This window comes from Lepus europaeus, chromosome 14 (genome assembly GCF_033115175.1).
Source record: "Lepus europaeus isolate LE1 chromosome 14, mLepTim1.pri, whole genome shotgun sequence".
In the NCBI taxonomy this organism is placed as follows: Eukaryota; Metazoa; Chordata; class Mammalia; order Lagomorpha; family Leporidae; genus Lepus; species Lepus europaeus.
The window spans coordinates 31476933-31491595 of record NC_084840.1 but is presented as its reverse complement, the minus strand read 5'-3'; the positions used below and the strand labels follow the sequence as shown (position 1 = coordinate 31491595).

Sequence of the window (14663 nt, the reverse complement as noted above, 5' to 3'; positions counted from 1 at the left end):
CAAAAATCAACTGCTATTACACTGGAATGTGTGAAGCAGAGGGCCACAGTACAGTGGGAATGTGGCAGAGAAGTTGTGGAGCATGGAGACACACCATGATCTTATAAAGAAGGGATATACGCATACAGCATCCATCACCAAAATCAATACAAAACCAACAGGGACTAACATTGTGGGGAAAGGATCTAGCAGTTCCCACCACACCACAGACACAGAAAGAATCTGCTGCTGCTGAAACTTGCAGCTTTCACAAGTCCTAAGGCACTGTTTTGGGAGCTTCTGGATAATGACACCACTGTGTGTCACTGGAGAAGGAGCCAGGCCACATTGTGCCTCCCCCTACCTAGGCTCCTCATATAGAATGTAATACTGAGATTCCATACAACAATGTCTTGTGAAGCAGCTGAGCAGCTGCCCCTGGGAACTCAGTCAACTCAGTCCTGGGAACGAGTAGAGGGGCCCAACTCACTCACCACAAGCCTGGGAAGTAGCCAGGAAGCCCATCCAGAGTGGTCAGGTTGGTAATAGCCCTGGGAAGATGGCAAGGAGCCCTACCCACCTGGAAACAGATAAGCAGTCAGCCTTAAGCAGCTTGCAGTGCTCTAAGGAAGCAACTGAGAAATCTGCCCTAGGGAACTTGGCCCACTGAGGCCCCAGGAAGAACACAGGCAGTAGAACCCACACACCCTCTGTGCTGAGAAGTAGCCAAGTGGCCTTATCTACATTCCTGTGGCTTTAAGAAAAAGCCAGGAAGCCCTTCCTGAGAAGCTTGGCCTACCAAGACTCCAGCAAATAACCAGGCAGGCTGGTCCACCCACTGAAGCCTCCAAGAAGTAGAACAGGGCACCCTAAGTGCCTCAGGCCATATCAGAACTCTGGTTCAAGTTCCAGCTACTCTACTTCCAATCAATTCCCTGTTAATAAATCACCTGGGAAAGCAATGGAAGATGACCAAAGTACTTGGGGCCCTGCCACCCACATGGGAGACCCAGATGGAGTCTGTGGCTTTTGGCCACAGAGGTGGCTCTTTGGCCCAGAGGTGTGCCCATTTCGGGAATGAACAGCAGATGGAAGATCTCTTTTTCTCCTCTGTCTCTTCTTTCTCTGTCACTCTGCTTTTCAAATAAATAGAAATAAATCTTTCAATAAAAGTCTTAAAGGCCAGCAGGCAATGAGATGATACACTCAAAGTTCCAAATGAAATAAACTGCCCTCCAAGAATATTATGACCAATAATGATATCCTCCAAAATAAATGAAATAAAAAAATCTTTCCAAGACAAGCAAAAGCTGAGGGAATTCATAACCACCAGGTAATTCTTAAAAGAAATGCTTAAGGAAATCCTACACTGGAAGTAAAAAGTGTAACTATCATGAAAATATACAAAACTCATTAGGAGAGCAGATACCAAAAAAGTAAAGAGGGATCAGCAATAACAAAGATGAATATCAAACAACACAGATGAGTATCAAGGGAGGAAAAAAGGAACAGAGAACATACAAAACAAAAAATTCAGAGCCATTTAGTACTGTGTCTTCAATTATGAATATTTTGGTGCAAAAATTAATCTGTGCATTGCTTTTTTATAATATGCATTTTCAATGAACATTTGAAGACCCATTATATGCATGGATTTACTTTATGTGCAAAAATAAACACATCTTTGTATTACATTTTCCATAACATTCGTGAAATACCCTTGAACAGACTACTAATGAAGGGATGCAAGAAGATATATTACAACCAAAGGGAAACCAAAGCAAGCAAGAATAAGTACATTTATATCAGATAAAATATTTACATTAAAAACTAAAAAAAAGATAAAGAAGATCAACTTAAAAAGAGACAGTCAATTCACCAATAAGAAATAAAATAATAATTGCAAGTATATATATTCTTTATAATGCAAACACCAAAAGATCAAAAGAGACAGACTCTAGTAAAATAATATCTGGAGACTTTAACACCTCATTTCATCAGTAGACAGATTATCAAGACAAAAAAATCAACAAAGAAATATTAGAGTTATAACTACATTATATAGTGAATATTTAATTCATAATTACAGTATTGATAATCTTAGCAGAAAATGTTATCACAAGAAATATCAGAAATAATTTTGTTTAAATGTTGAAAATAAAATATAGCTTACTTTTAAGAAATCATGATACAAGAGTAAATTAAGAATTAAATAGTTTAAACTAGGATAACACGTGAAATATCTATATAGCAGTCACAATTATGAATGTAAAGGGACTAGTTTAAACCATCATAATCTTTAGTTTTTATTTTTAACCTTTCCCCAAATTTGGGGTGGGCATTTGGCATGTTGGTAAAGATACCACTGGGAATACTCACAAATCATATCTGAGTACCTGGTTTCATGTCCCAGTTCTGCTCCCCATTCCAGTTTCCTGCCAAAATACATCTTGGGAGGTTGCAGGTGACAGTTCAAGTTGTTGGGTCACTGCCAACTACCTGGGAAACTAAGTTTTGGGTTTCCAGCTCCCAGTTTGGGCCTGACCTCATTCAGACTAGTGCTGGCACTTGGGTATTAAGCCAAAGAATGAAAACTCTGTATATACCTTTTATTCTAATTTCAAATAATTTCTTTTAATTTCTACAGAGTAAAAATTAAAACCTCCAAATTCACTTCTTATAGGGAGAAATATACAGAATTATATGAGCAACCCATCAGATACAGAAGGGGCAGTATTAATGACAAGTAGAATTTGTTTTTTTTTAAGATTTATTTATTTACTTGAAAGTCAGAGTTACACAGAGAGGCAGAGAGGCAGAGAGGCAGAGAGAGAGAGAGAGAGAGAGAGAGTCTTCCATCTGCTGGTTCACTCCCCAGACAGCCACAATGGCTGGAGCTGTGCCAATCCAAAGCCAGGAGCCAGGAGCTTCTTCCGGGTCCCCGACACAGGTGCAGGAGCCCACAGACTTGGGCCATCTTCTATTGATTTCCTAGGCCACAGCAGAGAGCTGATTGGAAGTGGAGCAGCCGGGACTCAAACTGGTGCCCACTAGGGATGCTGGCACTGCAGATGGCTGCAGCAGGGGAGGGGGAGGGGGAGAGGGAGGGGAAAAAGAGGGAGGGGAGAGAGGGTGAAGGAGAGAGGGTGAAGGAGAGAGGGAGGGGGGAGAGGGGGAAGAGGTGGGAAGGGGGAGAGGGGGAAGAGGTGGGAAGGGGGAGAGGGGGAGGGGGAAGAAGGGAGAGAGGGAGAGGGGGAGATGGAGGGGGACAGGAGGGAGAGGGGGAAGAGGGAGAGTGGGAGAGGGAGAGTCTGACTTTTTTGGTCTAGTTTAAGAGAGATCGAAATCTCACGAAAGAATGTAAAAGTGAACTGTGATCAGTGAGGGAAGAGATGTGCACGGGGAAATAATGCAGCCAGTGAGACAAATGCTAGGACATGAAGAGCTCAGCAAGATCTTGTTTTAATATTTTCAGTTGGCCTCCCGGGTTGCTATATTCTTCCGCCGTGGTATTCACTTTTATTTTTTCCCCAGTTGATCTTAAGTTGGAAAAATTCCCGAGGCAGTGCTTACAGAGCCAGTGCGTCCAGGGTTCAGGAGTTTGTGTAGCGAAATGCAGAAGGCTGCTAGCCTCTTCCATTGCCCTCTTGTATCAATTAACAAGCAGGCACTAATTATCCTGTCAGAATGGTGTGGACCTTATCGCTTTAAGAAGACAAATGAGTCCTAGGACGACGGAGTTCAGTGACGTTTGTTTGTGAAACAACAGAAGCTCAAATCAGTAGAAGGATGGGAGACACACAGAGCTCACTCAGAGAGGGCGACTCCCTGACCCCAGAAAGGCTGGTAAGCCGTCCACAGGCGGAACAGAAGCTTCATCAAACGGTGGAGCGGTGATGCTGAGGGGAAAACAAAACAAAACAAACAAACAAACAACAACAAAAAAACAACTTAAAACTATAACCTACGCTAAGCTCTCTCTTAAATCTTCTCAAACCGAATATCTATGGCCCACCTCAACGCACAGTCCCTCTGCGGGGTGAAACTTCCTTTAAGCTTCTGCTTAGGTGTGCAGTTGCTGAGGAGAACCGGGCGCTAGGCACCGAGGCGCTTCCTGAATAGTGAGCTCCAGCGGAGGAGAAAGTGGGTAAAGTCACGGAGCCCTTTGTGCCGTCCCTCTCTTCCTGACTTACCGGTTCCTAAAGTAGTACTGACTTCTTAAAAACGACGACCGGGCTTGCAGGCGGGCTAGCGTGGCCATAGTGCCTCAGCCCCCGGTTTACAACTGGTGTTACTACCGGTCTCCATGGCAACCGGGCGGCACCATAGGCCAGTTCCTGCGGGGGGGTGACTTTTCGTTCGCTCTTCTTTTCTTTCACACTGTTTCGGCTTTAAGGGGACTAAAAAGAGAATGAAGAAATCGTGGGGTCGAAAAACATTTCATTGACTTGTCTTTTTCTCTTCTGTGACTATAAGGAAGCGATTACAAGGAAAGGAAAGCGGCGAAGGGAGAAGACCTAATGGTTGCTCCGGGCATCCGGTTTCCGCCTGCAGTCGGCTTCCGGAAGCTCCTCTCAAAATGCTGAACTGCTCTTTGGAAGTCGCCGGTGCTGTAGTAGTTGGAGTCTTTTCTCGGGCCTGAGCCTCGAGGCTAGGCTCCTGGGTGTCGTTAATGTTCGGGGCCACCGGGCGCCAACCGATCGGATCTCCAGCCGCCGGGAACAGCTGGTGAGGCTGGCGGCTCTGGGGATGGGAGATCAGGAAAGGGGGTGATGGCCTGAGGCCGCTGGACCAGGAATGGAAGGGGGAGGGAGTTGTGATGGATGATCTGAAGACATCGAGGCCTGGCTCTCACTTGTAAGGACGCGGGCTGAGGGAGGCGTTGAAGAAATACAGTAAAGGCTGCCTGATTGCTTGCCTGACGTTTAGGATAATTTAGGAGTGAAGCATTCTATACCATAGGAGCTCTTGACTGTTGACAAGACTAGGGACAGGAGCCATGTATCCTAATCCAGACCCTCTTCCCCAACCCTCTTTTAAAATTTTTCAGATTGTACTAAGGACCAAATCCCAGAAATCTAGAGTTCTGAAAGTTTAGTACTAGAAGAGGCATTGCCTTTTTATTTGTTTATTTTTTTGAAGAGGGAGTAAGCTGCGTGTTTCCATCATCTTCAACGTTCCTTTATAGTATAAATTAGTTGTATTTGGGTGTGCTTAGACTACACCAGGATTTGATTGGGGTTTGACTCTGTCTATACTGTCATATCAGCAGTGACCCTTTAGGATGAGAGACTGCTTCGATTTCTCAAAGTGCTCTCACACACTGTATCCTTATGACAGCCTTGTGATACCAGCATATGGTAGGTGCAGAATACTTCAATGACTTGTTCAGAGTTGCCCTACACATTTTAGAAGATATTGGATTTCCAGTTGAAAACTATAATGCCTGTTGTGTTTTCCTCCCAAGACCTTTCCCTCCCAAGTATACACAAGACAAGCAGCAAAACAAACAAGCAAATTCCCTCACTGAATATCTTGAACCAAAAAGTGTTGATCAACAAGTAAAAGAAATGCTGCTTAAAAATGCCTATCCATTCCTAAGGGGTCCTTCAGAAAATGGAAGATAGGGAATTTTAGTAGTCTGTGATCTCAGAGAAGTTCTTTTGCATCGGCTGCCACTGAGGAGTTAAAGGAGTATCTTACCCAAATATTGAGATGGATCAGATAAGTTGTTCCTTTTATAAAGAATGTAGGATTGGTTATACTACTTTTAAATCTCACCTTTTTCAGTGAGAAATATAGGGAGCACTTTTAATGAACCATTTTTGAAAGGTGTAGCTAGCATAAAATAAAATCCACAATTGCTAAGTACTTCATTTTATTGGTTTTGGCAGTTGTATGTAGGTAACTGCCACACATAACAAGATAAATGCTATTTACATCATCCCAGAGTTTCCTTTCAGGGATACTTTTCTTAATCTTTCAAAATTCAATGTTGTGGTAACAGAGAGAGACAAAATGTGTTATGTAGGTTGGTCTGCTCCTGCTATGGTGATATTGATTTGTAGGATAGATGGCTATTTTATTTAAAAGTATGGCTCTCTTAAATAATCTACCTTCTCCCTTCTAACGAAATCATGGTCAGTTACCTTAGTATAATTTAGACAAGTCTCTTTCAGTTCTCTTTTGCAGAACCTAAACTGTTTTCACAGGTTGGCATACAAGTTGTTCTGTATTATGGCACCAGACTGTATCAAGTACCTACACTTTGTACTTTTGAATGAAATGCTTAAAATCATACCTGATTTGCCAAATGAATATTTATCTGTACAACTGTCTAATCATTCACAATTTCTTAATGGGAATTTCCTTTTCAATCATTGAGTATAAACATTTACAATACCATTCTGGTAATGAAACCCTAGGGTCTCTGAGGTTGCCTCCGAGTACTTATTTGGTGCCAGATTTTACATACAACATCATCTCATGTAAATCTTTTGACTTAGTATATTATTCATTGCATTTTTAGATAAGCTAACACAGAGGCAAAATTAGTTTAAATAACTTGCCTAACCATCATGTTTGCAGCATTCCAGTATACCTAAAGAATATTCTTAAACATCCGGGTATACTACCTATGTGTCTGCATAATACAATATGACAAAGAATATGTCTACTATGACCACATTTGTTAACCAACCTAGGATCTCTAACTTCTAGTTTAACTTTTTAATTTTTTTCTTCAAGGTGGAGATTGTTTTTTTAATTTTTAGGCACCAAATGGACATGTAGGTGATTTCTTTATTAAGCTGTGTTCCATAGTTGTGTTATATGATTTTGCTTGTCTTAAAAAAGTCATCAAAATAAACTATGTTGATTCTGGAACTTTGTTTCTGCAGTTTCATTCCTATTCCATTATTTTGATTTTCCATAGATCTGGAAAACTGCTCAGTAAAAGACGTACGATTAGCTGGTTTTTGTGTTTTGTGGTCTTGAACTCAATTTTATACTTTCTTTTTTTTTTTTTTTTTTAATTTTTGACAGGCAGAGTGGACAGTGAGAGAGAGAGACAGAGAGAAAGGTCTTCCTTTTGCCATTGGTTCACCCTCCAATGGCCGCCGCAGTAGGCGCGCTGCGGCCAGTGCACCGCGCTGATTTGATGGCAGGAGCCAGGTGCTTCTCCTGGTCTCCCAAGGGGTGCAGGGCCCAAGCACTTGGGCCATCCTCCACTGCACTCCCTGGCCACAGCAGAGAGCTGGCCTGGAAGAGGGGCAACCGGGACAGGATCGGTGCCCCGACCGGGACTAGAACCCGGTGTGCCGGCGCCACAAGGCGGAGGATTAGCCTAGTGAGCCGCAGCGCCGGCCTCAATTTAATACTTTCAAATTTATTTCACTTGGGTTTCTTTTTCAACCTCTAAGATAGTCATAACTTTGTTGTAGTTCCTATCATTCTTATTTTGTGAAGCTAGAAACCTTTCAACCAGCTTTGATAATTTTCCTAAAACTTCACATTTATCTAACTGATAACTTAAAATGTCTGACTTACTAATGTGTCAGAAAAATTAAAATCTGGGGTATCAATTTCTAGTGATCAGATTTTCTTCTGTTACTAGTTATTCATTTAGTAATTCATTGACTTGCTCAACAGACTTTTTAATAAACATCTGTTATATTTCAAGTAATATGCTAGGCACTTTAAGTTAATATTCAGTTGTCTCTGTTCTCATTTTAGGACTTCAGAATTTATAATCAATAAATATTTATTGGGTATGATGTATCAGCAATAAATAAGACTCATATTCTACTTCCTAAACTTGTCTGAATGCATTTGAATATATGCATGTTGACAAAAATTAGAATGGATTACTTGTTAAATTCTAAACATTAGTTTTCAACTCTGACTTTATTTTAATTTTATTCAATAGCTTACATTCTGAAAGCAAATGGAGGGAAGTAGGAAAGAAGCTTTGATTACTTTTCAAGCCACTGAATGAAGTACCCAAAAAGTCAAAAGGATGGTCTTCCTTATTTAATCACTAATTTGGAAAGTAGAAATATTTTTCTTTAAAGACAGTCAAGGTTTTGTTTTCAGCAAGTTGCCTGGGTGTTCCTGCAGTGACAAAGGTGGCAAAATAGCAGCTGCCAGTAGCACCTCCAGTTCAATCCCAGTCATTGGAGCTTTTGCTCTTCTCACCATGGTTTGGTGGCAAGCCTTATAACCGTTTACTGAAAAGGTTTGTTTTCTTTCATCAGTAATGTTACGGAATTATTGTGTTAGACATTATATACAATGCTAACTGATCCCAAAACATTGTGTTTCTTTATGAATACCAGCATAAGAGAAATACAAATATAAATACAAAAAAATTTAAGTTGATCATGTAATACGTTCACTGAATTTATTTTAATTCAGACTTTAAATCTGTGGATGTTTATGAGGACAGATTTGTGGAAAATTATGTATTTCTAGGCTTCATCTCCAGTAGGAAAGTTCTTAAGAAAATAAAATGAAGTGTTTTAATACAATGAGCTTCTTTTGATGTTTCATTAGGATTGTCAAAACATAGGAAGTAAAGCATCCTACTGATCATGAATGATCTCTTATTCATTTAATAACTTCGTTTCTGAAAGACCAGTTGATGTCAGTTTTATCTGGGAGAAGTTAGTGAAGCAGCTTGACATTAACCGACTTTAGTATTAACAGGGATTTTAGTTGGGATTGACTTTCTGAAGAATCTAATTATTTGAAACTGAAGGGGAAAAGGTGTTTTGAACTTTGAAAAGCACCCATATGAGATTTTTGTTTTTGTTTTTGTTTTTGACTAAAGCTTTTAGAGGTAAATTTTTAATTGATTATTTGAGTGACATGAAATAAATTGAATTCTAGTTAAAATATTATTAAAAACATTTTTCTTGAGAGAAACAATATAACATCAAATAAGGTGAAACAATTGTAGTCAAATTCTACAAGAATTTTTATTTCCTTATTAGTAGTATTATTGGTTATTAGACTGTATTAGTTTTTAAGCAAAATTGAGAAGTATCAGATTTCAATTCATTAAATCAGATATTCTTATCTTTATCTGATGTAGAGACCACAAGGTTTTCTCTTCTAAAATAAAACACTAAATTGTAACTTCCAAAATAAACTACAGTTTTAATTATGTGTTCACATATTGGTTTAATTTTATGTTTTCATACTTCAAAGTAGTCATTTAGCCATTGATAAGAAAACTATCTTCAAAAAAGTAAGTTATTCTCATATGAGTTGATACAAAATCTTTGTTTAGAGAGAGGACCCTTGTTAAAATGAAGCCATGTGAAACTGACTTCAACTGAATTTTTTTCAAGGTATCGCATTATATTCAGACATAATACATATTTCATATTATATTTCTCCCAAAGAGCATTAAAAGAAAAATAAGCAAAACATTTTTTTGCATTTAGGGCTAATATACAAGTAATTATTAAGATATATATAGTGGAAGATAGATTTTTTTGGCTTACCAATGTATTCAAAGTTGTAGCCTTTCTAGGTGTTGTGTGATGCATATTTCTCTTAATGCAATGTTCTGAAGCTAGTTATATAAATAACCATTATTAAGGGGAAAAGAAATCTTAGCAGCTTTCCAGAGGTTGTTTAAAATATATGTTTGCATCACTATTATTTTTTTAAGATCTTTATTCATATTAACATTTTTGTTTATAAATTCTGAATTCCAAGGATTAGATCTTGAGAATACAAACTGAAAGGCAATTCCATATTACATAACTGTTTGCTTATTTTACTCATCACTACAAGTTTGGTTCTTTCAGCTCAGTTCAGTTTCATGAGTCATACTGACCTCATTGTCTATTCAAAACAGTATAATACATATAAGTTGGGTTTTTACATAGATGTAAATATTAAGTAATCAAGTATTAGAAGCTGTATGTGTGTATCCTAAGTTCTAAAGCCATTTGGATTACAAAATATGTTTGTTTTGGAGTTATTAAAATTTAAAAAAATTGGAAGCTATCATAAGGAACTTGCAAAAACTTGAAATTCAATGCTAGGTGACTAGAGCTTAAATAGAGCAAGTGTTGCCAAACTATAGCCAGCCATTGTCACCTGTTTGATTGATTATATGTTTGTGTGTGTGTACATACTGATGTCTTTATTCCATTTGCCTTTCTCTCTCTCTCTTTTTTTTTTTTTTTTTACTTATTTGAGAGTTCCCTCTGCTTGTTCATTAGCCTAGTGCTCACAGCAGCTCTGGGCCAGGGAACTAGAAACTCAATATTGGTTTCCTATCTGGGTGGTAGAAACTCAGTCATCTGAGTCATTGCTCCCAGCTGGAAATAGGAGCTGGAGCCAGGGATGGAAACCAGGCACTTGGATATAGGACAGAGGCATCTTAACTGGGTTTTTTACCACTTAGACCAAATGCCCAGTCCATCACCTGATTTTATAAGTAAAATTTCATTAGAATACAGCCATATCCATTCACTCATGGGTTGCTTATGGCTGTTTTGCATGACAATGACAAGTTGAGTAGTTGTGAGAGACCTAATGTGCTGCAGAGGCTAAGATAATTATTTTGTGGCCCTTTTAGTGAAGTAGACCTAGCTCTGCAATAAACTCTAGAAATTAAATGAGCTTTGGCTGGCGCCATGGCTCACTAGGCTAATCCTCTACCTGGGACCGGCACCCTGGGTTCTAGTCCCAGTTGCTCCTCTTCCAGTCCAGCTCTCTGCTGTGGCCCGGGAGGGCAGTGTAGGATGGCTCAAGTGCTTGGGCCTTGCACCTGGCTCCTGGCTTCGGATCTGCACAGTGCGCCGGCCGTATAAGCCTTTTGTGGGGTGAACCAATGGAAGGAAGACCTTTCTCTCTCTCTCTCTCTCTCTCTCTCTCTCACTATCTAACTCTGCCTGTCCAAAAAAAAAAAAAAATATTAAATGGGCTTCTACAGAACTATTCAGAATATTTTGATCCCTAGGTTCCTCTAGAGCTCAACCTGAAAAATGATTGCCTATATAAGTACATATCTGAATTACCTGCAATATTTAAAAAAAAAGGTGATACGCTTCAGCTGTATATTACACTAACTAATTTTAGATTTGGAAAGAATTAATATAATGTATAAAAGTTTCCAAAGAGTGCCAGTGCTTATCTTTGCTGACTACTAGGTCATTTTCTCACTAACAGTGTGGTTCATTGCTCTCAGGGAAGCTGAAAGATCCAAGAATACTTCAGAATGAATTAATGATGGGCCCCTGTAGCCCAGAGGCTCCTATTTGAGTATGGAGATAGCTTGTTTCACTGGGTTATGAGATTAATGTGACTTAAACATATGCCTAGCATTTGGTTAAACTTTCTTTTCACATAGGTTATAAATATTGAAAGGACCTGTCTCTTTTTCTGTCTGCCTCTTTCGGCAGTGATTGGGTAGAGTGGTGAACAAAGCATTTCGTGCTTCCTTTTTCCACCTAGAAATTAATGTGTGGGGATGAACTTGAGAAAGTTCTATGTTTGCTGTAGGAAAATTGGCTCTAGAAAATGGACAGAAGTCTGGAGAATAGTGATTTAAACAGAAAACTTTTGTGTAATTACACAGTAAAATATAGAAATACCAGAATCTTCCATTGCCATTACACTCTGTTTTTAATGAATTACTATGTCTATTATAAGAACGTTAACAAAAAGAGGCTAAAAAATGAACCTAAATATCTGAAACTGCAATAGCTTGGATAGGAGAATTAAGTAGCTTTTAAACATTTTATAATGAATATTAACTTAGTCAAATTTAGAGTGAATTATCTGCCATAGAACACTAGATTAATATGGTTGAGAGTGACTTTGTTTTTCTCTCTGAAAAATCTAGGCATTTCAGCAGAACCATGGAAGAACTGGTTCATGATCTTGTCTCAGCATTGGAAGAGAGCTCAGAGCAAGCCCGAGGTGGATTTGCTGAAACAGGAGATCATTCTCGAAGTATTTCTTGCCCTCTGAAACGCCAGGCAAGGAAAAGGAGAGGTAGAAAGCGGAGGTCTTACAATGTTCATCACTCGTGGGAGACTGGTCACTGTTTAAGTGAAGGCTCTGATTCTAGTGTAGAAGAACCGAGCAAGGACTATAGAGATAATCACAATAATAATAAAAAAGATCATAGTGACTCTGATGACCAGATGTTAGTGGCAAAGCGCAGACCATCATCAAACCTAAATAATAATGTTCGAGGGAAAAGACCTCTGTGGCATGAGTCCGATTTTGCTGTGGACAACCTTGGGAACAGAACTCTTCGCAGGAGGAGAAAGGTAAAACGCATGGCAGTAGATCTCCCACAGGACATCTCTAACAAACGGACAATGACCCAGCCCCCTGAAGGTTGCAGAGATCAAGACATGGACAATGATAGAGCTTACCAGTATCAAGAATTCACCAAGAACAAAGTCAAAAAAAGGAAGTTGAAAATAATTAGACAAGGACCAAAAAACCAAGATGAAGGAGTGGTTTTAGAAAATGAGGAAGTAAACCAGACCAATAAGGACAAAATGGAATATGAAGAACAAAAAGTCTCAGATGAGCTCATGAGTGAAAGGTGACTTTTATATTCTGTAAATATAAAAATACTTGTCTCCAAAGTTTGTCTTTGAATGTGTTTTATATTTTAATTAAATCTATTTTAAAATTATTATAAATTGTAATAATGGTAGTGATATTACTGTTTAACTATAGCTATACTTCCTTATAATTTATGAAGTTTACCACAAAGCAAAATTGCTTATTTGATTTAAACAATCTTTTGATTGTGTTATAATGACTTAATTTTCAGCTACAAAAAGAAAAGGAAATGAATTTTCAGTGAGAAAGAACGTACTTTTGAATAACCGTGCATTTGTAGCTCTTCGAATTGAATAACTATTATTTATTTGTTAAAGAGCTTTAGCCTTTGGTGCTTTTTAGAGTGCCTCAATTGATAGATAGTCTAATTCCTGACAATCAAAATTTATACCCAATCAACATACGTGGGTTTTTGTTTATAGAAGTCTGTAGCTTGCTAGGAATTCTGATCACTTATGAACTATATAATCAAATTTATGGTTTGGAAACAACTAGTTTTGTCATTAGTAAAATGGAAGAAGCAACAGTCCTTTGGCAGTTAGTCTAATCTATTCTAGGAGGCAGGTGTAACACAGTGATGATTTTAAGAACTCCTGACAACATCAAAAGGTAAGTGATTATTTTTGTTTTCACATAGAAGGAATGCTTACTTGGAGAAAGTGAGAAGGAGTTGATACAATTCAGCCTTTTTCGTGTGTATACTTAAAAACCAAATACCATGCTGTGAACCAAAAAGAACACACCTCAAATATGGTCTGGGAAAGAGTATTTGATTTTTAATTTGGAGAGTTGTGATCATTTAATCATGTAGATTGCATTTTTTTTTCTTTTTTTTGTAAATATGATTCGGACATGATTAGGACCTGGTAGAAGACCATATCGAATAATCCTTTAATTAGCCACTGTTTTCAATCTGTATAATTTTCCTGAAGAAGTAAAGATCACACAAAGTAAAAACAAGTTTTGAAAAGGCTTTGAAAAATTTATACTGTTCTTTCCTTCTAAGAAGATTGTCATTTTAATATACACTGAAAATTATTTGTATGTTATTGTTGGGCCATTGTGACTTAGGACCACATATCCTGACTTAAAAGTAATTATCTTGCTCTATTGCTGGGAGGGAGAGTGTGGCAGTGGAGATAAAATATTCAATTCTGGATTATTCACAGTTAGATCCCCTGCTTTTTGGATTGATTATGCAACCCCCCCCCCCCCCCTTTTTTTTTTATTGTCTGCCTGTTATTGATCTGCTTCTAAGGACAGCTACTCTGGAAGAGAAATGAGGTGAAACTCTTGTGATTCATTTCTTTTCATTGTAAAAAATATTTTAGTATCTACTAGGATAATCAGGCTCCCCAGCAGATGACAACCCAGGTACTGTTTTTCAAAGAGGATGTTTTCATAGTTAAAAACATTCTAAAAATATTTCTCTCAGATTTTAAATGCATCTATAGACATTAACTGTTGTCACTGAAGAGGTATGTATAAATTCTTTCATGGGAAGAATGCCTAATACTGAAGGTATTTTCTTCATAAGTCTGTTTTGTTTTACAAATATTTCCAAAGTTTTCCTAGTATAAAAATCTATACTCCTCTATTTCATTGGAACTGATTTATAAATAAGAACAGCTGCATAGCGTGTGTGTGTGTGTGTGTGTGTTAGAGTTAAGAAACATTTGATTGACTAATATTTATGAATCACTGGTGGTTCCTGGACTAAGAGTCTTGTCCTTAGCATCCTTGTAGAGATGATAATGAATTATAATGAGTGGAAGGTGTTGTTTAGGGAAGACTTCTTAAAGGAGCTGTGTAAGAACTAAGACTTATTCAGAGATTGGAGAGTAAAGAGGACAGAGGGAATAGTGTTCCTAGGTATAGGAAAGAGCTTGTGTAAAGACATGGATTATGAAACAAATGTGATGTATTAGTGATGTATTTGATTAATGCAATTGAGACTAGAGCACTAAGCATTTCTTGAAGGCCTATTTACATGTTCAGTAGTTTGGATTTTATCCTATAAACAGATTGAAGTCAATGAAGAACTTTTAGCAGTGAAAAAGTATTTAGATATACATTTT

General features: G+C 38.2%; 2 protein-coding genes across 3 annotated transcripts in view; one reads left to right on the top strand and one right to left on the bottom strand.

The window, feature by feature from the left end:
• SPATA17 (spermatogenesis associated 17) overlaps positions 1-4256 on the bottom strand; it is a 291772-nt gene extending 287516 nt beyond the window's left edge. Inside the window, exon 1 of the mRNA XM_062211329.1 lies at positions 4173-4256. Within this exon, the coding sequence (XP_062067313.1) occupies positions 4173-4240 (68 nt within the window). The 5' untranslated portion in view covers positions 4241-4256. The remainder of the gene's footprint in view (positions 1-4172) is intronic.
• Positions 4257-4543: 287 nt separating this feature from the next.
• Positions 4544-14663, top strand: part of GPATCH2 (G-patch domain containing 2) — a 186683-nt gene continuing 176563 nt past the window's right edge. For both annotated transcript variants that reach the window (XM_062210351.1, XM_062210352.1), the window contains exons 1-2: positions 4544-4707; positions 11846-12562. In XM_062210351.1, coding sequence (XP_062066335.1) covers positions 4652-4707; positions 11846-12562 — 773 coding nt within the window. In that variant the 5' untranslated portion in view covers positions 4544-4651. The remainder of the gene's footprint in view (positions 4708-11845; positions 12563-14663) is intronic.